The sequence below is a fragment of the Symsagittifera roscoffensis genome, chromosome 9 (assembly GCF_963678635.1).
Source record: "Symsagittifera roscoffensis chromosome 9, txSymRosc1.1, whole genome shotgun sequence".
NCBI lineage: Eukaryota > Metazoa > Xenacoelomorpha > Acoela > Convolutidae > Symsagittifera > Symsagittifera roscoffensis.
The window spans coordinates 49,570,913-49,597,393 of NC_087070.1; the positions used below are offsets into that span (position 1 = coordinate 49,570,913).

General features: G+C 33.3%; 1 protein-coding gene across 4 annotated transcripts in view; it reads left to right on the forward strand.

Annotated features, from left to right (window-relative positions):
* LOC134854338 (adrenocorticotropic hormone receptor-like) overlaps positions 1–26,481 on the forward strand; it is a 41,082-nt gene that overhangs the window by 11,604 nt on the left and 2,997 nt on the right. For 2 of the 4 annotated variants that reach the window (XM_063870557.1, XM_063870559.1), the window contains exons 2-3: positions 22,824–23,348; positions 24,296–24,511. In XM_063870557.1, coding sequence (XP_063726627.1) covers positions 22,824–23,348; positions 24,296–24,511 — 741 coding nt within the window. Of the gene's footprint in view, positions 1–7,163; positions 7,240–22,746; positions 23,349–24,295; positions 24,512–26,481 lie in introns of those variants that run through there. The other 2 variants (XM_063870558.1, XM_063870556.1) reach the window with 2 other exon arrangements.

The following is a 26,481-nucleotide window of genomic DNA, read 5'->3' on the forward strand; positions in this document are numbered from 1 at the left end:
CTTAATTTTGTCCAAAATATCTCTGATGTTATAATCAAAAAAACATTGTAACCCTTAATTTTGTGTAACATATCTTTAAATTTTATACAAAAACTTTATTTTAAATATCGAAAACGTTTTGAAGGGCAAAGATTGCCAAAATTTACAATAAAAAATTGACCACATCTTGTTTATTGGCTGTAATTAATGTTTTCAAAACCTCTTTTCAACCTAGAAGGTGAGGGAGCACAAATCATCGAAAATATATTGGTTCTACCAGGGGCCGATCTAGAATTTTCTCGAGGGGGCAGATTTTCAAAAAATTTCAAAAATTTTGTCGACCATTTTTAGGTCGACCAAATTGATTTTCTGAGCTCTCCTAAATCACTGTAAAGACCCCATTTTGGCCATGTTTTTTTTGCGCTGTAGGCAAAATTTTGAAAAAAAACAGGTCAAAAAAAGCATTTTTAGGCAATTTTTTGGAAAGTTTTGACTTCTGTTTAGAATTCGAAAAATAGTGGTAATCTTATTTTTCGGTTAACTTTTATCGGGAAACTGTCAGCAAAATCTAAACCAAAAAGAACTGGCCGAAACAATTTTTTCAAAACAATTTTTTGGCTCAGAGCAGGCAAGAACAACAAGAAAATTTCCCAATCATTTCAAGTTCACGCAAAGTGCAAAAAAACGTGGTGTTTTTTCACATCATTTGATGCCCAGTTTCAATCAATTAATCTGTAACAAAATAAAATGAAACACTCGTAATTCTAGTTCTCTATTCTAGCATTGGTTGAACGAAACCTTCACGATAGTTTTTACTATAAAAAATTCTTTTGTTTTGCGGAAAACTGTTCTATCTCTTTCTCAAACGTTTTTTTAACTAAAATCATTAGTAAGATTTTTGTTCTTTTTTCTCATGTCTCAGTTTTATATAAATATTCAGCTCAAAAAAGTTATGCAATTTTTGTTTTGATAACAAGTTTGGAAATAATAGATGAAAAACCAGTTTCGACTCCCCAATGTTTGATCAAAATTTGAAAAAAAAATGATTTCCTGTAACAATTGATGTTTAATCTTCCTTAGTTTTTCACATGCAGGCATACACTAACACTCAGATGCTCACACACACGCAGAAAGTAAACAGTGAGTGATATATTTTGCATCTAAAATAGCGATGAGAATTGTTTCAGATCTAAAATAACGTTGATTGAATTGAACTAATTTTTTAAAAAAACTAATCAAAGCAGGGATCTTGTTTTTTTGTCTGTTTATTGTCCATGTGATGCATTTACAGTTTTTTGAATTTTTCAGTTTGCAGGACCCAGCTATACAGTGCTGATTTAAATTAACCGGACAAAACGCGGTAAACTTGAAATTTAAAACCCGTTTTTCTCAAATTGAGTTGAGTTTAGATGAAATCTTATGAAGACAAAGTTCGCGTCCGAAATGTTACCCCAAAAATGGGTCATTTTGGCTTTTCTTAGTTAATCAAAAATTACGCCAAAAATTTCCAGTCGATCACAGACATAATTATACCAAAGTGAGCCCTTACGTAGCCCAACAAACTTTAAGAAGGGTATTTTCTCCACAATATTGTATAGATAATTTATTTTTGTTTGATAGGCAAAAAAGGTCATTTTTACTAGATAAAATACCAACTTCTTATTTAAAAACAATTTTTAAACAGTTTGCAATTTTTTTTGCAGCAGAAAATACCCTTCTTAAAGTTTGTTGGGCTACGTAAGGGGCTCACTATGTTATAATTATGTCTGCGATCGACTGGGAATTTTCGGCGTAATTTTTGATTAACTAAAAAAAGCCAAAATGACCCATTTTTGGGGTAAAATTTCGGACGCGAATTTCGCAAAACAATTTTAATTCTGCTAAAATTTTAAGCAAGTTTTGTCTTCATAAGTTTTCACCTAAACTCAACCCAATTTGAGAAAAATGGGTTTTAAATTTCAAGTTTAACGCGTTTTGTCCGGTTAATCTAAATCAGCACTGTATCTACAAAAAAAATTATTTTCTGCAATTTTTTTAACGGAACAATTAATTGAGGCTTTTGAAAATAAACGCAACAATCATGAGCGCAACCATAAAAGATATAGTACCCGTTTCTGTTCAAATAAAATTGGTACTTTTTTCCTTCAAGCTTGCTTTTACAGCATAAAAAAATTTAATCAAAATTTAAGTAATTTCAAAGCAGTTGATTAATTGCAGCCGTTACTGCGTAGACTTAATTGCAGCGGATTATCCGTCTACTTAAATTCCATTCATAAAATAAATAAAGCAATTTCACCAATTGCTTCTTTACAAGTTACTGCTTGGAATTTTCCAAGAATCGATGTAGTAATGGTCTGGTTATTCTTCTTTGCAACTAAATCTAGAGAATTAACTAGGATAGCCATTTGCTGTGCAAGTATCACAAAATATTTTGACCACAGGTTCTGATTTTTTTTAAGTTAGTCTTTTTTCTACGTAGTGTCATGATACAACTATACAAACGCATAGAAATTCAATCAAACAGGCATTAACGAATCCAATGGTCATCAAAAAATAAATTAATAAAAAAGTGAAAATTTTCTGAAAAGAGTCACATGAAGCCCCTTAAAAACTAATTTTATTTTTGTTAAATTAAAATTTTTTTAGTCTAAATCTCTAGTTTTTATATTTAACAAACTTACTCGATCGCTTTACTCGCTCAAAAGGAAACGAAAAATCAAAAACTTGAAATCGGTTTTTTCCCAACATTAAGAATTTTTTTGGAAAATTTTTGAAGTCGTAATGTCTTTGAAACTACGACTAAAAAGGGTTTAATATGATATATCACTCAACTTTGTTCAATAAAAATTTGTGGCACTTGAATTTGCGTGGAAAAAATATTTGAATAGAAAAACAAAGGAAACAATTAGAAAAAAAACAAAAAAAAACGAATTCAAAGTTTTTCCCAAATTTCGTTGGACGGAAAAACAGGTTTGCTTGTATATCAGGGTAAAACCATGTTTGATCTCACTGTTTTTATAACCAATTTAGTTGAAATTTAGTTGAACAATTGAAGAAGTTTTTTTCATTTTTTCTTCAATTTATCACGCACTCGTTATTTTAAACTACAAAAGGAAATAATAAACGTCTTTTATCATAGCATTACGCACAAATGGGTTGCCTCAATTCAATTTGGACCGCAGTAAATCACCGTTTACGCGTGTTATAAGAACAAAAAATATCAAGCTTTATTTATCATAAATTGGCCAAATTAGCAATATTTTTTACCTAGCCTTAAAAAACTCTCCTAGTTGAAATATCTTTCTAAATATGTGCTCAAGATACTGAATAAGAACTACTGCAAGCATAACTACTACGCAAATTTTTCGTAATTTAGAACAAAAACAACTGTTCTTAAGCCAAAGCAAAGCCCTGGAGGTTCCAACTGCCCGGCCTCTTAATAAGGATGAAAAAATTATTCGCTTCGAAATCTTTGAAAAAATATCGAATAAATGAAATCAAAAACAAAGTTTTTTCAGGTTTGTCATCCTTTTATCTCTCCCCACAAGCTTTGTTAAATACAAAGGGACGTATTTATTTGTAGACTGAGCGTCGTTAATTGTAGAATTATGATCAAATTGGCTTCCAAATTTTTCTAACGTATGTTATACGAATGCAGCGTTAAGTAATCCAAATTGTCAGAATAGCTATTTTGTCTAACCCTTATTCTCTACAAAAAAAATGTTTTAATTTTCTTAAATGGTAAATCAAGGCAACGATATCTTGTAGATGGTAAATAATGATCCAAAGTGCTTTATTAAAAAGTCGACAGTTGACAGAAAAAAACTTCCCAAAAGCAGAATAAAAACAGTTTATGTAATATTCATACTAAATTGAGCTCTTAGATGACGTGATTCCAACTGGAAAAAAATTCTTCATCTATTATCAGTTTTGCTAAGTTATCGACCACTTGAAAAACGCCTAACTGAACTAGTTAAAATGCCGTCAAGTTTACACTTGATTTTATGTGTCGCAATATACCTACAAGTAGCACACAATTGAGTAAACATGCATTGAGTGAAAAACAGAAAGTCGCGCAGTACAAAATAGTTTAAGAATAAATATTAGGCAAAAAATCTAGCTGAAATTTTAAGTGACTCGGTCGACGGAACATCATCTCACTTTGTAATTGAAATTGCAATAAAGTTTTGGATAATCAGAAAGGTTTTAGGTTTTTAGCGTATACGAAACTCCATTCATAATTGCAATCCAAGCCGAAATGTTTTTTTTTCTCTAAAGCAGGCATACGTTCAAATCGTTTGAAAGAACAGGCTTATTTCAAAAATTTTGTTGACGTTTTTTTTACAAAGAACTAGAGAATCTATTCATTTTTCTTAGTTATCCATAAACTAATGTCATTTAAAAAGCACAAAGCAAAAATTGCAAACAAGCAAAAAACAAAAAAAAACACGTTGAGCAATTATTGAAAGTTTTTCTATGCAGTTGCGCCCCTTGAATAGTTTAATCAGAAGTTTTACCCTTCTGGCATGGGCGCTCTGCGAAGCTGGCTCAAATTCGTGCCAAAACTTTCAGGCTCTGCTAGATAAAAATGGGTTTCGTAAAGTATTATCAAAGCAGGCCACGCGGAACTATTTTGATCATCGAAGCTCAACAAAGAAAACAAACCTATGGATATTTAGTTATTTATATGGAGATTTGTTTGGACTTTTTATTAAAGAGGCGCAAAAATACATCGACATAAATCATCTCAATTTAATTTTTTTTAAACAAATTTAGCACGTAGAAACGATGTCAAAAATATACATTTAACCTGAAAGCTGCATTTCTTTGACCAAATAACTTCCTTAAAGTCACCAATTTTGCAAACAATTTAAACATTTTTGGGCTGCGTTTTGTGTTGATATAATTTAGAACTAGTTTTTTCATCATATTTTGCTTTTACTAACGGTTTAAATCTATTAGTAACCCAAATAAAGTAATAGTCTCAACGAATAGTTGAACAACTATCTTGAGTACCAAATGGGGCTGATGCGTTTAGGTTAAGCTATTTACATAAAAATAAGAAAGACTTTAAAATCGTACTTTGAAACTTAAAAGTGTACAAAAAAACTGTTTGTTAATGATAAAAAAAAATGTTTCAGAATTTTTTTTCTTCTAAATATTAGGGTTGATTAATTTCTCATCTATTTGGCAGGGAGAAATCCGCATCTGCAATCTAACTCACGACTTCTTTGTCTCTTTTCCTTTTTGCACTGTATGAAAATGAAATTTGGAGCTCATTGATTTATTAGCATAAAAAGATAACGATTACAAGATCACAGAAACTTTTAGACTTCACAGCCGCCTCCCTCAACTATGAATTTAAAGTCTTTAAGTGGGATCGAAAAAAATGGGGGCTTTGTCGCGCAGTCTGCTTTTCAAGGCAGGTCAATTAGCAAGTGCGTCTAACTGGCATGTCTAGCTTGTTTTCAATAAACACGCCAAAACTAGGAGAAAAAAATAGTCAGATCTCGTAAGAATTGCTTCAATCGGACTGGTATTTTAAACGTTAGAAATTTAAGTTTAACTACAAAACTCCCTTTTTTAGATAGCTAGTTGTTCGATACGCACGTTTAAATTGGTATCAAATTTTTCATTTATCATGATCAAAACCCTGTTCTGATCTTTGTGGTATTTGTCACAATCAATTCCTGGTTGCAACCATGTTACTGGGGTTTTGATTGTATTCCCTCTGACAATCAAATGAATGGACGTATCTTACTTGTTGCTGCTTGCGCCGACTCTGTTTTCGTGAAGTTTAATATAGAGCTTCTAATTTATCATCGGTCTCCGATGCTAAACTTTAACAAGACTGCTCGTATCAGGGCGAAACCCTGAATGTTCCGACTGCCTTTTAAGGTTTATGGAGCAGCAGTAAAAACATAAAAAAAATTAAATGAAATAAAATAAAGCGAAAAGTTTTTTTTTTGAAATTTTTTATGAAAATCATCCCCCCACACGCCATATAAAATACAAAAAGATAGATTTCGTTCCTTGTAACAAATCAATTATGCCAAATAAGCTTCGTTCAACCAATTTGGAACGATTTATAAGACGGATTAAATCTCCGCTTACGCGTTAATAGCGCGAATTATATCGCGCGTTAATTGTCCCAAATTGGTCAAAATGGCCAAAATGGCAATCTTTAAACCTTCATAACTTTACAAAAAATGATCACAAGTGAAATATCTTTTCAAATTTAAGCTCAGGACAACAATACCTTTTGAATGATATAAAAAATGGCTAGTTAAAAAGTCGAAATTTGTCTGAAGAAAAAAAACCCACCCCGAGCACAAATATTCTGTTACTTTCGTATCGAAAGTCGGAACAATAAACAGTTACTTTTTCTGAGTCCTACAGCGTGCTTTTGTTGGTTTTTGTGACCTACGCAAACTAAGTCTTGGTGCTCATAAAATTTTGCAACCTACAAAATTTCAATTTTAATAATTTTGATGCCTTTTTGTGATTTTTTCTCGATTATGGGTATTCTTGTGTCGTACAAAAACCCACCACGGTGAAAAAGAATCAAAACTTCCTCAAATTGGGGGCCCAATAGAGAGAAATCTTCCCAAATACTGCTAAAAACTCCAATTGAGTGGTATTATTCAAACAGATTATTAATGACCCGATGTTTTTTTTTGTTTCTGGAGTTGCAATGAGTTTAAATTATTAGGTGTGGCGGACAATAAAAGCACGATTTTTACATTGAAGAGAGAACTCAAACCGTTAGCTAAATAATTTGGCTATAATTGCAAAATATTTCGCCCGATTCCTAATTCTTTTTGACGTAAAGAATCATTGGCGTAATTCTTCTGATTCATCTTGTTTTCTTGTTAATGTGATTAAATTATTGCGTTTCAGGTTTTAAATACCTTTGAAGCGCCTTTGGGTCAGACCCGCAGTTTTTAATTATTATATAACTCTAATATAGTCCTCAATTTACCAAAAATGGCATTTTCCTAATTTTGATGTAACTCAAGCAAGCTGACTCTGAATACGACAATTAAAAGAAACGGAAAATTTCTTGTGCTCTTTTTATTTCAACTAACTAACTATTTAGCTTTGAAACTTTATTCCACTAAAGCGTGCAAGCAGTTAGAATAAAACAATTGGGTAGTATTTTACGTCATAAAAAGCAACGAAGTTCATCTTCTCATTCAGTATTTTCAGATTTTATTTTAATTCAGTATTACCTTTTGTCACCTGCATTAACTAAAACAGGTAAAGTTAAAACGTTTAATACTATTTTCATAGAACTGGTCCAAAAGCAGAACAGTTTACAAACAATAAATGGACAAAAGCCATTAAAACCACGAATTCAAAATTGGTGGAAAGAGTAATCCCTTTCAGCAGGAAATTCAAACCAGAGGGGCCTATTTAACCTTCCCAGATTGAAGTTGCTGGGAAATTTTAGTCCTTGGAACCCGGTCCGAGGTCCGCCTCTCATGTTGCGACCGAAATGGGTAGCCGAAAAGGACTTTCTGTGACCGAAATTCTGTCATCCCGCAAGAGGCTTGAATTGCACTAAGTCGCTACATGGGTCGCGCAAAATCGCAACATGGGTCGTGCAAAGTCGCATCATGGGTCGCACAGAGTCGCAACATGGGTCGCGCAAAATCGCAACATGGGTCGCGCATTATAAAGTTCCGGGCAGCTTAACCCGTGTCGAACTGGTCGAAATATGATCAGACCGAAGTCGTTCGAACAGCAATTTTTTTTCAGACAGAAAGTAAGCACCTGTTGTCGGCCTGATGATCGAACTAGAGTTGAATCAGAGTCAAACTAGAGTCGAATCAGGGTCGAACTAGAATCGAATCAGGGTCGAACTAGAATCGAATCAGGGTCGAACTAGAATCGAATCAGGGTTGAACGAGAGTCGAATCAGGGTCGAACTAGAATCGAATCAGGGTCGAACTAGAATCGAATCAGGGTTGAACTAGAGTCGAATCAGGGTCGAACTAGAGTCGAATCAGGGTCAAACTAGTGCCAAATCAGGGTCGAACTAGAGTCGAATCAGGGTCAAAAGAGGTTCGAATCAAGGTCGAATCATGCTCGAACTAGGGTCTAACGATGGTAGAATCCGTCTCGAACTAGGGTCAAACCTCTTTGGTCAAACTCAGTCGAAACGTTTTTCTTTGGTCGATAACAATCAAAAACGTTTGTCGCAGTCGAAAATTTTATGGATAAAAAAAACTCCTCGGTCGAACTCGATCGAAACGCTTTTTCTAGGTCGAACTTGGTCGAAATGTTTTTGCCCGGTCGAACTTGGTCGAAATGTTTTTCCTCGGTCGAACATAGTGGAAATATAGACAGCTGGAGTCGAGTCGGTCAAAACATATCGAGCCTGGGACGAGATTTTCGGAACACACCATTTTTTCATGGTATAATTGCAAACCTGGACCCGAAGTTGCAAACCAAAGTCGTGCAAATCACTTTAATCGCGCAAAACTGAAACATATTGTTTTTGAGTCGCAATGGTCGCAACAAACTTTTTTGGGTTGCCTAAAGTCGCAACTTATCTTGTTTGGGTCGCGCAAAGTCGCATAAAATTTCTTCGGTCGCGCAAAGTTTCAACTAGCCCATTTTCAGTGGCAATGGTCGCAACATAAGTCCCCTACCTAGACCCGGGAAACCAAGTACTAGAGAAATTTTATAAAACTAATAGACAAATAGCGGAATAGTTGACTTGTCTTACTTTTATTAGTGAAATTACCGTTGAGCGATATTTTTATGTAAATAAATGACATTTTATCGCAAAGCGATTAAATTTGAGATTTTTTGAGACATTTACAACATGATTTTGAAAACACTATTTAATATTGTAAAATTTTCAAATGATTTGTGAGCTGAAAATATTTACCCGATAAGGCTAAAAAAACAAGGTTGCTTATGTAAGTACGGGCCTTAAAAATACGACTGTTTTTGAAAGTATATGAAGTAGTTTTCAGAAAAAAGTGGTAAGATTCAAAACAAAAATCAAGTTTTAGTTGTTTGCAACCCTACAAACTCGCTAGCATGTCAAAACGAAGAAACAAGTTTCTCGTCTAATTGATTTTTTTTGCAAAATCTGATCACAAGTGAAATTTTTTTAAATTTTGAGCTCAGGGCTTCAGAGTTGTTCAGACTCTATAAACATTTTATCAAAAACTGCAAAATGAAAATCGAAACTATCAAAATCTTCTTGCTGGTTTTTAGGCGCTCCAGCTCAGATACTACTGTAAATGGTTACCAATTATTTTCATGTTCTGTTCCAGCAAAAATGATTCTTACTGTTCATTAGATTGAAATTACTAAACAATTCTCTTACAGTTTTCGTAGCTTGCTTTTATTAGAAAAAATCGATGTGAATTGGTTTTGAAACTATTTTGGAGTTTGAATTATTTTATTTACTATGAAATGGCGCTTTTACAAATAAAAGTTTTTCTGCGCCTATAATTTTTTGTAAGCTCCCCAAATTAGTTAAAATTACACTACAATTCTGTATATCTAAACAATTCAGACAAAATACTAAATGAAATTTCTACAACACAGGCTAAATTGTACATCCTTATTTGTACAAGATGGGGCCCACCCTAAAAGAAAAACTTCCAAGAAACTTTCTTGCAAAAATTAACGAAATAGCAATTATTCATTAGCCAATCGCGGTTTTAAAAACAGGAAACGATCGGGTTTTCTTTCATTTGAAATTTTTTGACCCCCCTTCTAAGACTCTGTGCTAAGTTTGTAATGGATTTGGACGTAAGTTATTCAGTCATGTCGCGGAAAATTGAAGAAAAATTTCAATCATTTGTTATTTTATTTAACTTAACCAAATCAATTTTAAAAATCTTTTAAATTTTTAAATTTTGATTACCGCCCATTAGCTATAGCATGGATTTTCTTTGAAAAAAAAGATATATCCAACAGCACTCATACTTCGTTAATTTAGGAAATGCATAAAATATAACAGGTATATTTTAACTATTACAGTCCAATATATCCTCAAAAGATTTTTTTGATGAAAATGTTTTGCAAAAAAAACACCGAAATTGCACTTAATCAGTAGCCAATCAAGATTTTCAAAAAAAGGAACAATCGGATTTCCTTTTCTTCGGATTTCCTTTTGTCCCCCATCCAGCACTTTACATTAAACCGTCTCATCGGTTTCGATTTGTTGTTCACTTGTTAGTAATTTCTGCAAAAATATTGTCAATATTGGTTTTGACCTAATGATGCAACATAGTTATCGCCGAACTTTTGTTTTATTTGGATTCAAGATTCATCTCGCCTAAAACTTGATATTTTTTACTTTTGATTAAAACAACTGATGGGATATCATACTTTCGATCCATATGACTGAGAAAACTAATTCAGCATATCGTTGTAGTTATATTTAACTAAAAAATGCCTGCTCAAAATATGTAACTTAAAAACACTTTGCTTCCAGTAAATATCTGAATCGTGATATTTAATTTTTTCGCAGAATCCTATTATTCTTTAACAATCGGCAGAAAATAGAAAGATACATTGGCAGAATAACCACAAGAGCAGAATAGCATCTAATTGGCTTTAACCTGGATTTTTGCAAATTACTGCTCGGTAAAGAAAGTGTGGGTTTTCTTTGAAAAGCTGATATGTCCAACAGGTAGGGGTGGATTAGGGTGGGGCTCGGAGATTATATTTCCTGACAACTCAAAAGCTACTTTGTGGTACTACTCTACCCTTTTTGACCAATCAACCCTAAAGTTTGAATTTTGATCGTGGAGATTAGTTATGTCTTGCTTGCTAATTGTTTTCTTTGAAACAACCAAAAAACTAAGATTAGAAAAATTGAAATGGAACAGAAAAGTAAAATTTAATTAATTCGTACTATTTGGTTTTAATCGCAAACTTTTTGTAAGCCTTAGTTTTCTGGGGGCTTCAAAAAAAACTAATCAAAAATAAATCTTCGATTGGGTTGGGCGCGTTGTTTTTGCTCGCAGCTAAACCAATGGTCTTTTCAAAGAATAAATCAAACTAACCTTTAACCTTTAATTTATTTCAATTTGATAAAGAGTTCTCTATATCTGAGAAAAAAACGATCGCTTTAATTTTTTTTAAATGCATCAATGGTTCAAAATGGGCCTTTCATTTCAACTTTTATTCAAAATTTTTTGTTCCGACTTCCAAATATAAAGAAGGAAGGTTTGTGCCTAGGTGGTTTTTCTTCCGGACAAATTTCAATTTTTAACTAGCCATTTTTGGCAGGTTTTTTATCAACTGAAAATACTGATACAAAACTGATGAATTGTCCAAAAACGCATTAAACAAAATTTTAAGACAATGTAAAAAACCACGGAGACAAAATTGCCTTAGAGTTTCGGGAGAATGATTATGGTGCATTTTGTTTTGCGAAAACCGGGCCTAAATTATCATATTTGGCCTTTTCAAACAATCAAAAATTTGGTTGAAACTACTTGGTCGATCACTGGCATAATCATGAAGTGATACTCGTACATAGCCCAACGAACTTTAAGAAGGCTATGCTCTCCAAAAATTTGCACAGATTGTTCAAAAAATTGCTCTTAATTCAAAAGATTGTTGTTTTTATATAGTGAGCGCGATCTGTTTTGTCTATCAAACAACAATAAATTAGTTTATACATTGTTTTGATGCTTATATCCTCCTTAAAGTTTGTTGAGCTACGTAAGAGGTTCTTTTCGATAAAATTATGTCAGTGGTCAACCACGTAGTTTTGTCGTGAATTTTGATTGACTAAAAAGCCAAAAATTTTAAACAAGATTAGTCTTTATCAATTTGGCACCCCTTTAAGTACTATTTTGAGATATCCAGTTTTGCCTGACTAACTTTAAATTTTTTGGTCGACGACTTTATCCAAAAAGTGCCTAAAACGCATTTCTGGCAGGTTTTTACAACATTTTGCCTGCGGCGCTGAAAACTTGGTCAAATTAGGGTCTTTATAATGATTTGGGCGTTAGTGGTTTTTTTCGAAGAATTGGTTCTTTGTTGTTGTTTTTTATGAGATGAAAAATAATTGTTTAATTATATAACTCCACAAACTTTACACCCATTAACTGACCAAGAGGGAAGCTAATGAGATCAAAACCACAATAAAAGGAGAAGCTTGGAAGGAAGTTGTCAAAACACCAACTCCTTGCTGGGACTAAAGAAGGCTCGAAATGTATTTTTAGACTATTCTTGCGGTGTTAATTCGGAACTGGAAAAAGCCAAGTAATTAGTCCCAATAATGCGCTTTTAGACTAAAATCATCTTACTGCGTACCAGTTGGAGAAAAAAATATTGGAACTTTTCCAATTGTTTCCCTTGTATTTTTGGTGAGTGTTTTTAATTTTTCTCTATCTACTCTAAAATACATAAAAAGATTAGAAAACTAAGCATTAAATTAGGACCCAACAATCAAAATTAGGTAATCATGCCTAACGCGTCAACCCAAACGGTTATTTGAGGTTTCTGCGATTCGCAGAGGATCTATGCAAGAATCTTAGGCCTTTTTAAGCATACTTCCTTTCTATTTGCTAACCTTTACTTCAGACAGAGTTATTTTTCTAATCAAAACTATTTTTTGCTACTCGCCGTCGTTTTTTATAGAATTTTTACGAGGTACGTCTATTGCCTCTGAAATCAGCCAGTCTCGGTATTACCGAAAGCTAGAGGTCAAGTCTCATGCACTATAATTGACCCACGACAAAAAAGGATAGAGTTTTGAGCATGTTTTCAAATTTTACGCTCAAGAAATGTTTTTGTGCTTAGATCAAATACAACAATTTATGTTAAAAAAAATACCCGAGGAACATTACGAGGCCAAAATGTGCATTTTGTGAATTGTAAGAGGATTCCGCAACAATCAAAATTCAGATTTGTCGCGGAAACCGCAGCCTGGCTACTTTTCTTTGATCTTCTCTGCTGTTTTGGATTCCACGGACAATTAGCTAAGTTACTGTATTGCTCGAAATTGCTCGAAAAACATGCATTTTGCAGAATCTGTTGCAAAACGAGTGGAATCCGGAACCAGTTTTTTGAATCCATGAGAAAATTATAATATCTATGTTGAGTAAACTTAAGCTGTGGCGGAATCAGCAATTGTAAGTGGAATCCGCAAATTGTAAGTGGAATCCGCAAATTGTAAGCGGATTCCGCATATTGTAAGTGGAACCCGAAAATGGTACGCGGAATCCGCATAAATTTTTGGAAGCCACATAAGTTGAAAGACTTGTCTCTCGAATCCAGGAACAAAGAGACACAAAATTGGGCGCATATCCAGTGCACAGTTTGGCCTCGTAATGGACGCTATAATGATTGAACAGAAAAAAAACTTTATATTCTTATTTTTTTGATAACTAGCTTTGGATTTGAAAACCCAAGTTTGGCAGGACTGCTGGAATCGATTACGCACTCAGTTCCAATGCTAAACGTCTAAGGGCGAATTATTGAAATATGGCAAACTTTTTGCATTTAGGAAATTTCTAACACAGCTCAACTTTTTCAGAAACATGGCAGCTGCAAAAAAACAAAGATCGAATTTGTAATCGTTGTTTATAAATTCGATAATTGATTTTATTTGCCACTGCCATCTTTCTGAAAAAGTTTAGCTCTGTTAGAAATTTTTGAAAGCAAAAATATAGCGATATTTTAATAATAAATTTTGCCTTATTTCTTCTTCTGTAAAACAGTTTTTTTCGATTTTTGTTAATTGTTTTTAAGTTGAAAATATCAGTTTAGTTCACACTGTTATGCACATAAAAACATAAAACATCCAGTTGCTGTGCAAACAAAGTGCCGGTATAGGGCAGCTTTTATTGATTAGAGTAGAATTCAGTTAGCCATTCACCGAATATAAAATTATTTTCAAAAGCAACTGTTTTCTTTTTTTTTGTGTGCAAAAACAAGCTTTTCGGTAGAACTCAAATACTGCACATTTTGTTAAAAAGTGTCCCTGAGATTAGCTTTGCGCAGCTTTCCCTTTTTTTGTCAAGCAGATAAACATAGTACCATCCTGATGATATAAAAATCAAGTTGAGGTGGAAAGTGGCCAGGAGGTTTTTGGAGTAGGTGGGCAAAAAACCATCGGTTGATACCGCCATCGGTTAAATTTGTTGTTAGTTTTGAAATTTTTCTATTAAAAAAATACATGAATGATAACCTTCCAAAAGTCTGTATAAACCCCTAGGTATGTGTCCTGCAGCACAAACGTAGGGGTTAAGAAGATTTGGAAGGTAATTTGTTTGTGATTTTTTCAATAACCTTTTTTTTATAAAAACAAAAAAACAATCAGTGACTGGGTTAAATTGTTGTTTTTTCCCACCTACTCCAAAACTTCCGTGGTCAAATGAATAACTTTCTTCTGTGCAAAACCAAAACTGGTCACACAGATTGTTATTTTGATTCTATTAAAATAATTTTTGTTTCACGTTTTCTTATTGACGGATGGAATCTAAATGACAAAACATTTTTTTTTCAATTTGCTTTCTTGTATTATTTCTTGAGCATAAATTGATCATTCTAATCTTCTTAAATTCTTTTATATGAAAAAAAACGGACAATCAGTTGTTGGCAAAACAAAAAAAAAACAGATGCTGGGTCTGCCTCATCTTTTTTCATTTATGTTACCCTAGAAACAATTCTGTAAATCCCTTTCTCTGTGAAGGAGTTATTGAATAATTAAATACAAACAAGTTTTCCGTCTTCAGCAATCAAGGATATACATTTTTAAATAGTCCAATGATAAACGATTAAAATCATTTTGATATTGCATAATGAAATTTTTTTTCTAGCAATACGGTCTCTTCAAGTTTGACTTGTGATGTTTCTAATGAAATATCTAGATGATCATATTCAGTAAGTTATTCAACTTAAAATTGTTAACTTAGTTGAGCGAATTGGCGGAGTTTTCTAGACATCTGACAGATATTGTTGTCTTCAGCTTAGGTTGCAGAAAATATTTCCATACTGGTTGATTTCCGAAAAAAATACGGGAGTTTGAAAATTGCGGATAATTAACGCGCGATATAATGTGTTCCAATAATAGGCGTAAGCGGCGAATTAATGCGTTCCAGAGGGCAACATTGATTGCTAAGAGAAAAAAATTGCTCGTGTCAGGGCAAAGCCTTGAACTTTCCGACTGCCTTTTAAGATTTATGGAGCAGTAATAACATTTAAAAAAATAAAGGTAATAAAATAAAATGAAACATTTTTTTTAATTGGGAATTTTTTTGAAAATCGTCCCCCCACACACCATTTTAAGTACAAAAAAAATACATTTCGCTCCTTTTAAAAATCAATTATGGCAAATAAGCTTCTTTCAACCAACTTGGAACGATTTCTTAGACGGATTAATTCTCCGCTTACGCGTTAATATCGCGAAATATATCGCGCGTTAATTGTCCCAAATTGGCCAAAGTGGCAATCATTAAACTCCCATAACTTTAGAAAAAGTGATCAAAGCTGAAATATTTTATCAAATTTAAGCTGAGGGCAACAATATCTTTTGAACGATATTTTAAAAAATCCCGTCAAAACTGGCTAGTTAAAAAGTCGAAATTTGTCTGAAAAAAAAAACCACCCCGAGCACAAACAATCCGTTTTTTTTTGCTACAAAAATCGGAACAACAAGAAACGATATACGTCCCTCTTGTATCTTAAATAGCTAGTAGGGGGATAAATTGAAGAGAAAATTGTTTCGTCAACTGTTGAATCACAAAATTTTTTAATCGGCCTTAAAGGGTAGTCGGGGCATCCTCTGGACATTCAAGGCCTCCTCTGATAAACAAGCAGTCTTGTTTCATTTCAAAAAAGTTCAATAGTTGTAAAAAGAAAAACTTATCTGTAGGTTCGAACTACTGATCTTGATTTGAAAAAAGCTACATTTTTTGTTATTATGATTTTTCACTGATTTAACGAGCCGATTTAACAAACAATTAATTTCAGTAGATTTTTCTTATGAACAAGAAGCAATTAACGGAGCTAGCGGTGAAATTATTGCAAATAAATTAGGGCCTAATTCGAGCGAGGAGGCTGTGAAATAGGACTCGATCCTGTATTATATCCGAGGCTAAAAATCAGTCTTTTTATAAGCCATTTGAGCGTAAAAATATCAAAAATTATAATTAGTTTTAGACAAAAAGCAACTGGGAAAACTATAAGGAAAATTTGGAAACCATTAATTGAACTAAATCAGGAAAAGAGAAAAAAAGACAAATTACTGACAATGTTTTAGTCAAAGCTGACCTTCGTTCTTGAAGCCTTTCAATTTTCTTTTCTGCCAAAAATGCCATCAAAGTAAATTTTAAAAGTCGTTTGGGAGCTGATTGATCTGGGTGGCGATTTATAACATTACTGTTTAGGGGCGGATCACGGATTTTCTTGAGGAGGGGGCAATAATTTACAAAAAATTTTGTCGACCTTTTTTAAAACCGACCAAAATAATTTTCAGAGCTGTCTTAAATCAAAACAAAGACCCTAATTTGATAAAGTTTCCTGTGCCGCAGACATTTTTTCTGAAAAAAAAGGCCAAAATGCGGTTTTTGGGCTTTTTTTGAAAAATGTTCACCAAAAAATCTTTTTTTTTGTGGAGCGCGCTCTCTTTCAATTTAGTATATATTGGCGCCGATGGCGCCCGTAGAAAATTTTTAGTGTCGGTCGGCCCAAAAATGGATGTAAAAAAAAGTAATACCAAAGTGGGGTCCCCTGGGTTGGTGAGCGGGTCAAATCCGTGAGGGGGGATGAGCGCCCACAGGGGTGTTTAAAACCCAATTAAAACGTCTGTCAGTTTTTAGGCCCATAGCCTATAGGAATATTCTTTTTATATGCAAAATGAAATCTCACTATTTAAAGGGTACTGTATTTTTTTCATTCTTGTTTACAGGACAGATTAACAAATGAAAAATTTAAATAATTTTCTTTTGCGATGTGCGATCTAGAATTAGTTATCAAGTTTGTTTGATTTTTTCTTCTCTTTTCCAAATCACCTGTATTTCAGCGAGTCTGAAGAACTTAGCAAGTACGCTTTCAGCCTAGTTAAATTGAAATAATCAATAAATTCGGCTACAGTCAATTGGCGCTCGAGTTAGTTCGACCGGCGACTTAACTATTAAAATAATATCGTTTTCATTACCATTCTTTTATTGTTTCGATTTTCAAAAAAAAACGTATATTGCCATTAATAACAATCTATTTTTTAATTAAGTCTTTTGTGAAAAGAAAGAGAGATCATAAAATTATTTTTTTTCTCAATTTTTTAATGAATGTTATATAAATCATAATATAAAGCTTTATAGTCAATATCAAGCAACATTTTTGATTGGCTCACCTGGTATAGACTCAACATTGAGAAAGCTGTGAGGTCTACCTTATGAAATCAACGACAAAACTTTGAAAACTTGTAAAGAAAAAATTACCCTTTCTCGAGAAAATTTTAGATCTTTTGGTGTCTTCGAGTATGAACGTCTCATTACACTTAATTTTAAACTTAAAACTGAAATCTGTTTAAAATTAAGAAGTCACAAATTTTGCAAAATTCGAAATTCAAATTTGAGCCAGCATATGTGCTTTTTTGGGTATATATTTTTTTCTCGAGCTAGACAGACTATGCGTGTGTTTTCCAATCTTCATTGTTCCCATTAACTAAATTAACTAAATATGTTTTTGAGAAGTAGAAAAAAAATAAAACCTTTCTGTGCAACCCTGGATCCGTATCCGAACCTTATTGATCTGGCCACTAAAAAGAAGGAACTTCGTATTCGGGCGTGTTTTATTATCACTTTTTTTCCACCCAAAATGTCAGATGAAACCGATAGATAATTTTATTTTTCAGCCATTTCATCCATGAGTCAATCTCACTTTCGAAAGTCTCGGTTTCGAAAAAATTGGTTTAAAATTTGTGCTTATATTGAACAGATCTCTTTCTATTAATTAAATTTGAGCTAACACTGCCAAATTTGTATCTCTTAGAAATCCAGGGGTAGTTTTTTCTCAGCTAGTTTTTAGTACCTAGCCCCACACGCATAAAAAAAAACATTTCTACCAATGTCTACCAGCCCCCTTCGAATAAAATTAAGAGGAGGGGGGGGGGGGGGGGGGCTTGTTAATTATTTTCACAAAATTTTTTCTTCATTTTGATTATTTTTGCTGACTAAGTTTTGTCATTTTCGACTCAGCGTAAGTTTCTATACTCATTCAGCGAGAGATAAAAATTATACGTACTCAAGTAGAATGATTAGAATGATTATACCAGGGTAAATTTGGTAAATTTTCTTTTTGCAGTTTTTGTTGAGTCTGCCAAAAAAAACTTTCAGATTTGCTGCCTATGTTAGTGTTTTATAAACTAGCCAATTTTAAGACTTAAGAAATTTTCGTGATCAATTACAGTAGCAAACTTTGGTTCAGATAAACTTCAAAAAGTTTTGATTTTATCAAACAGGATCTTAATAACAGCATTTGAAAAAATTCAATGAGTTGAAATCAACATTAAATTACTTTTTGTTCGAAATGTTTTTAGTTCAGGAATATTTACGCTTGGTGTTGTTTTTTTTTTTCAGTCATTTTTTTGGTGATCGAATTAATAGTTTTAACAAAAAAACATACCCTATAAAAATTTTGCTCTGGGAGTTTGAAAGTAACCAATTTCCAATTTGGTTATGCTCTGGACTAAATTATGCGCGCTTTGAAAATTTTTTTCATAATGCTGAAAGCCTAACGCGAAATATTTATTAAGCCATCTAGTAAGGTCCTTATAACACCTTGCTAGATGAGAAACTTATCATTTTCACTTGAAACAGCTTGTGGGGAAACTTAGCTAAGTGTTATTATGTATCTTCAAACATTTTATTGAAAACATACCAAAAAAAATTCAAATTTTTTACGGCCAGTCCGAGAATTTCCCGGCGTTACCTGATTCAAGCAGTCTGTTTTGAATTTTTATCAGGCTTTAAAGTACAGTTTAAAAAAGCCTGTTGAATAAAACTGCCGTAAAAGGCCAAAAATTTTGGTTGAATACTAAATTTAGAAAAATTCGAGCACAATATTCCGTCACTCTCCTGTGATGACGAAACAAAAACTAAATAATCATCATTTGCAAAATGGAAGTCAAGGGTGATATTTTCCTAAAAATTAACAGCGAAAAAGAAATTCTACGAACAAGACTTAGTCCATGACCAAAAGACACTGTCCAGACTGTGAGTTTTCAGTCGCGAGTGATATTCAGCGCCACTGCTAGAATCTGGACTTAAGTCGCGGAACTTGGCTCGGGTTTATATGTTTTAAGTTATAATAAAATTAGTAATTGTCTGCAACCAAAACAGCAAAGTACTCATTTCATAATACTGTTATTTAGAAAAAGGGTTTTTCAAACAACTTTGACTAATTTGAGCTCAGAAATGGAACAATTACTTTTTTTAAAATTACTTTTGAATTTTACATAGTAATTAATCAATTGGACCGTTTTTTAAATGAGAAAAAACGTGTAAAATTTTTGTTCATCTTCTTGTTCAATGAAACTAGATTACTATTTGGAAGATACTTTGTCAATAGATTTGTTAAGGAAGTAAAGAGATCAGTTCAACATCCTCTTCCCTGAAAAGGCCAATCTAGGATGCTCTAGCCCACGTTGTCTGTAAAATACTCACCTCTCATTGGCTGAAAATTCCAACTAACTGCCAATTTCACATCCATCTCCCTAAACCGCCTCAAGAGAGGATGTTAATTTAGTCTAAATCTTCCGTTATACGCCATTGGAGTAACTCGCCTTCTATTATTTTCCATTTTGTTGATGAATCAATTTTGAAGAATGAATACATTGTTTTTCTAATTGATTTTACCAAAATCAAGGATCCGACACATGTCCATAAATAGTGAAGGGAATTTACTCGAATAGAAAAGAAGACCCATTGATTAACAATTTCAAATCACATGAGAGTTGTTGAAAGAGTAAAATTTCGAAATTTTGCTGTCTTTTTAAAATGTTTCTGAATAATATAAAATAAAAAAGTGGGCGTTTTTTAATTTCCTATTTTTCAGATAACCATCAGGTTTTTTAAAAAAAAAAACAAAGCTACCGTCAATCAGCTATTTTTAGTAAAAGATTATTTATTTTTATCTTATAAGCAAATCGGTGTTCGTAAAAAGGTCGTTGAAATTAGATTACGCAATCGTGTTATCTCGATTATCAGACAAACCTCAGAGAACTATTAAAAACAATTGGAAACTAACAAACAGAAACTGTTGAAAAAATTGTGACCGTGCTTATAAGATCTTTGTGGTTGATATTTGTTAACTTAAACAACCATTCAAATCTTCGCATCTTAATATGTAAGTATGCTTTTTTCACACCCAACTCATTTAATTTTCTATCAAAATCCATCCTGTTTTGCTCAAATCCTTAGTGTACATCTCGTTTGGAATTTTTTGGAAAAACCATTTCCGGTTTAAATTAACCAGAAAGAGTCAAAATCAGTGATTCAATCAAAATCAAAAAATGCTATTTAAGAAAAATTGATGCGTTTACAAAACAGTCCCACAAAAAACATACCAAAACAAAATAGTCCAAAAAATCAAGTAATGAAGGAAAAAAACAGTCCGATAATGATTTAAGATCGCCGGTGGGTTAAAATAATGCGTTAAAGAGCTCAAAATCATAAATTTTGTAAAATATAGAGGTTTGAATGCTTCTATGTCAACCAATTTTGGATAACTAAGGCGCAATGTATTTCTTTCTATAAATCTTGCTATTTCCTTCTGTCAAACTATCGATGCAAATTGAAATGAAGATTTTTATCACTGTGCATTTTGAGAAGTATCATTCCATCAGTGCTGAGAAATATCAATCCTTTTTCTCCTCAATCCTCTTTGATACCAAATGATCGGTTTTTTCTCGAAAACAAAGAATGCCTATAACTTAGCAAAATATATTCCTGAAGGAAGCATTTTGTTCCCACTATTTTCAAAGAAAATGACGGAATATTTGTGCAAGGGAATGTTTTCATCTTCAGACCAATTTTTTTGCTAGCCTCTTTTAGTGGACTTTTTAAATACTAACTGAAAAGTATTTTTGTACTGAGCTGCGCTCAGATTTTAAAAAAAAATTTAATTAATGAACAATTTTTGTAGAGTTAAGGGGTTTAAAAATTGCCAATTTTGCGAATTTGCGACAATAAACGCGCGATATTTTCCTGCTGTTAACGCAAAAGCTGTGATTTAGTCCGTCCTGGAAACCTTTCCAAATTGAATTGAGGCCTGCTATTCATTCTATTTTTTAAGTTACTCAGCAATAAATATATCAATTTGTAGTTCAAATAAATTGTGGACTGTCGGGAGCCAAAATTCAAAATCAACATTCATTTTAAAATTCATCGTTTTCTTTTAAATTGTAAATTTTTTAGATACGTTAAAGGGTAGTCAAAACATTCAGGGTGTCGCCCTTGATACGAACAAGCAGTCTTGTTTGGTTTTGAAACTCCGGTTAATTTTTGAGATATCTCTTTTTTCTTTTTTTTGAGTAAATATCCAAAATAGAAAGAAGAAAAACTTAAATTCAGAATAATTATTTTGAAAACTTTTTTAATCATCAACAAAATTCCAATGTTTTACAACAAAAAATCAATAATTATTCCAACAAATTTAAGTCATTCTACCAAAAGATCCTAAATATTAAAAATTGAGGCCTACACAAATAAAGCGCTAAAGTGAGAGAGTTTATAAGAAATTTTCATAAAAATTACGCGATTTGCAGTATTCTATCAAAAGCTGGATGAAGATATAGTAATTTTCTGTATAATTTAACCAGATTTATGATAAGAGTTTGTTATTTTGATGCGAGAAGCTTTTTTCTCGGACACATTTTCCTATTTTAAGACATATCCGCATGGTATATTTCGAAAGCCAATTTTGTCTAGACTAGGGTAGATATGAAATTAGAGGTCAAAAAAAGCTCTCAAAAAGCTACCAGATGACAATTGGTATGACAGGGGTTCGAACACTTGATAAACGACGCCAGCAAAAAAGAATTCGACCATACTAAAATGCTCTACTTTCATATCTTTATTCGCTGACATAGTTGATAGCAAAAACTGTTGCGATAATTTGAAGCAATTTACATCAATTAATAAGTTAAACTTCAATTTGCTGGGTTTTTTCGCCATTTGGCAGGTTTTTTACAACTGCTCTTTTTTGTTATAAAAATATAAATCAATAAAAAAATCAATGATGTCTGCTGTTTGTCAAATACACCTTGACGAAATCAAATACTTTGCAAGTATAGCTTGATAAGACGTTTTGACGGCCTTTGGAAATGGTAATTTTATGGCATCGCATTATCAAAGATTCTAACGGTGTCTTTTGTTTATTCAGTGTATTGTCCACTAAGTGTATTGCTCTATTTAAAGAAGCAAAGTAATAAAAACAACATCAAAAACGCGATTTAGGCATATCTATATTGTTTGTTTCAAAATGTGCTTCCCAATATTTTTTTTCTTCAAATTTTGCTTATTGTCAAGTATCAACAAACTAATTTGATAAAACCCTTTTTTAGGGTCATGGTGTGTAACGGGTAAAATAGTAATTTAACAAAAAACAATGCAAAAGCAAATTGAAATCGATTCTGAATAGAAACTTTAGGGGCCCCTTTTTGCGCTGAAAAGAATGACATTTGACAGAAATTGAAAAGATACTTCATTTCATTTTTTTCCAACAAAAGTTTTTTCAAACAAAAGAATTCACAAGCGGACATTTTAACAACAATGTTCTGATAACAAACTCAGAGTTACCTTTTTAAAAATGGACGTTTTTTCAGACTATATTTTTTCTGCTCTCTTTAGAAATTTTGGCTTTGGAAACGACGACAAGATGACAGGACACGACAGCCAAAACTCGACCGGCATTTGGGCGACTTCGAATCAGTCATCAGTTCTACTCGTGATGGAATACGAAGATGTGGGAGCTAATATTACCGATATCTTTTCCGAGTTTGATATCAGCTTAGCCGTCAATTTGTTGAGAGTGTTCATTGCCATTATCGGAGTTTTAGCAAATGTTGTTCTTTTCATTGTTTTCTTGTACTTCCCAATTTTTAACGTCCCTTCAAACCAGTTCATACTTTCACTAGCCGTCAATGATGTAATGTCACTAGCTTATGACGTAATCTTCATATTCATGTATTACGTAGCTCCTGCAGTTCTGGGGAAAATTCCATGCATGGTTGGAAGTTTGGGCATTTTGTTCGTGGTGATCAACTTGTGTCAGCTGGCGGCGATTGCAGTCGAGAGGTTCCTTTTCATCAGGCGACCTTTGCACTACTACGCTCTCATAGCAAACTGGAAATCACTCCTCATCTTCGGATCATGGTAAGATGAAACAATGTTGGCATCTCTTCTTCTTCTACTCACCCCCCCCCCCCCCCAATCAACTGCATTGGTACCTAGAAACGAATTGACACCCCTGGCATGAAAAAACTCAACGGTTAAGCATATTGGATCAAATTTACATTTGCATTTCCTGCAAAGGTTGATGGAATAGGGATGGGCAATGGGAGTTCAACAATAATTTAAAACCCTATAGCATCATGTTAACTGTGAAACCGAAGCCTTAAAATAATTTTATTTTAATTTTGAGGAACGATTTTGCGCCAAAAAGGCATTTTGCTGGTCAAAGCCTTCTAAAATGTGTCCAAAAACAAAAATGACATTTTGGCTTAAATTGTGAAGAATCAATTGATTCAAAATTAGCGTGAAAAACGAGTGCAGCCAAACTGATATTTTCGCCAGAAAAGAGTGAGAAAGTTAACTTGATTCATAAATACTTTCTTCCAAAGAATGTTTCCAAAAAAATTACTACACCGCAGCTAAACATATTCACCCTGGTGTTCTTGGAATGCAAATTTCTCAAAACTTTTGGAAGAAATCATGCGTATAAATACATTCAATTTGCATTTTTCTTGCAAAATTTTTTGCAATATTTTCATTCCGAAGAACAAAAATTTGAATACAAAAATGGAGAATACAAAAACTTGCAGGTCTCTCGCAAGATTAGGTATTCCTTTGCAAAAATCTTGCAATAGTTGCTTCGCTAGGGCAGTAGGGAGATGACATCTGGATTTCTATGAATATAATGTATGTATCTACAGTGGTAGCTCAACAAGCCGAAGGGCCAACAAGCCGAAAATAAGATTACCACTCCATCAAGCCATAAATTGTTATTGTTATGCATCATAATAACAGATATTCACTGTTTCTTATGCAATTGTTACGTATTTCTTATGTAATTTACGATGTGCGTGCGTGTGTGTTGGCAGGATTGTACCTTCGGTCGTGTTCGCGCCTCTGGTGTTCTGTCTGCAGTGTGAACAGATGGGACCTGGGCCTCTGTTCATGGCCATATTTGGAAGTTACCTCTTCGTCGGGTTCCTCCTCATCGCTTGTCTCTACTTCTTCGTTTTCCGATCAGCCCACGAGCAGATGAACAACATGATAGCGTCCTACCCTCACGTCGAAGACAGTCACGAAATCAGGTTACCAACTAGTTTAGACAATCGATTAACAAAAACAAGAATTAAATTTTAGAAAAAAGGAAGGGCGAAGAATTTTTCATGGGGTGGCGGTTTTTTGGGAGTGGAGAGGGGTGTGGCGTTCAACTGTTCACAGCACTACGAAAATCCCCAAACGCCACTTAAAAAAAAACATTTGAAAACAAAACAAAACTTTTTGAAAAAAAAAACATTTAAAAAAAAAACACTTTTTGGCGCACGCTCTTCCCTCAGTATTTAGTCAATCTTAAGTTTATACATCTTAAATTTATATGAGCGCACAAATCCGACATTTTGGCACAGTTTGAAATGATTCAGAATTGCAATCCAAGAATTGTAAATATTGTATAAAAAGCAAAACATTACGAAACTGTTCCTTTTATACATCCGCACAATCGTGCGTGCATGTCTCGGGAAACCGAAGAAAAGTTTTTAAGCATGGTACATTGGTACATTGAAAAAAAATAAATGAGACTGTTTGCTTCGTCAGGGGGTCTAATCCCTGAAGAAAGCGTCCACGCTCGCCGCTACTGCCTGAAAGGTAAAAATATTGAGCAAAAAATCGTAAAAACATAAACCTAAAGCTTAAAAGACAAAAACCATATATAACTGTATACCTGACACATCTTAAATTAAAAAGAGTGCTCGGATCAGAAAAACTAGAAGCATCTAAATCTTCCAAAAAGGGCTAAAATGATCATGTTAGTTGTAAATTTACAACTGACATATTTCATAAATAAATTTTTTAAAGATTTAGATGTACCTAGTTTTTGTGATCCGAGCATTCTTTTTTTATTAGAGATGTGTCAGCTATATATGGTTTTCTTTGTCTTTTAAGCTTCAATTTTATGTTTTTGCGATTTTTCGTTCAACAATTTTACGCACAAAACTTATGCACAAACCTCAAATCAACTCCGACTGAAGTTCCTAAGTTTTCCCAAAAAACCATTAGAACTAAACCATTTTAAACTTAAAATAAAGCACAAATCCAAAAACTCAGCCATAGTTTTGAGAAAAAGGCAAAAATCAGAAAACTGCCACATTTATTGTTAGGTCATTGCAAAAATCGAAACATGATACACTGCAGGTTTTGAGAGTTCAGTGATCTGAAATTTAGCTACAAAAAATTATCTGAACAGTATCTGACCTGAATATTTGGAAAAAACTGATAATTTACATTTGGACGCCTTTTCAAAAAATCTCTTCAAAACTGAGACATTTGAAAAAACTATTATTCAACCCTAATTATTTGTCTGTAAGGTCATATTGGATGATGTAGAAATGTTGATTCTACTGTATTACATACCATAGTAACCTGAGCATAAGATTGATAAGTAATTAGGTTATGCAGCACAGCAAACAAAGAAGCAAGTGATAACGATCCACGGAAGTGCAAATGGCCCTATCAGAACTGGGCAACTAGCGGAAATAGTGGGCTCAAATTTTAATTTGTTGTAGGCCTAGTTGAGAGAACTTTAAGTTTACAACCCCACATGACCAAAACCCCCACTTCTGGTTTTATGCCCTAATTAAACAGTCTCACCCTATCTTCCGGAAATCGTTTCCCGGCCCCTAATGAACGCAGTGAGCTGAAACTTGCAGGGAGCATAGGTAATGACAAGATACATCTTGTGTTTTAATTTGAACCAGTTTCTAAGGTTCGATCCAAAGTTATTAACACTTGAAAACAACACTACCTTAGACCAGAAATAGGCAATTTAAGCAAAATAATGAGCGATAATAAATTGATTTTATTGCAGCATAAGACATAAGATAAGAAACCCGAAAAAAGACCCCTGCTGAATAAAATGCATCCGGCAACTCCTTCTGGTGTTTATCGCCAATTCCAGGGAAAAATGATACTGGATCTTAAAAAGGGGATAAACTGTGAAGTATTAATGGGAAATGGATGGAACCTGGTAGTCAGGACCCCGATAGTGACCTTAAGTTGACCT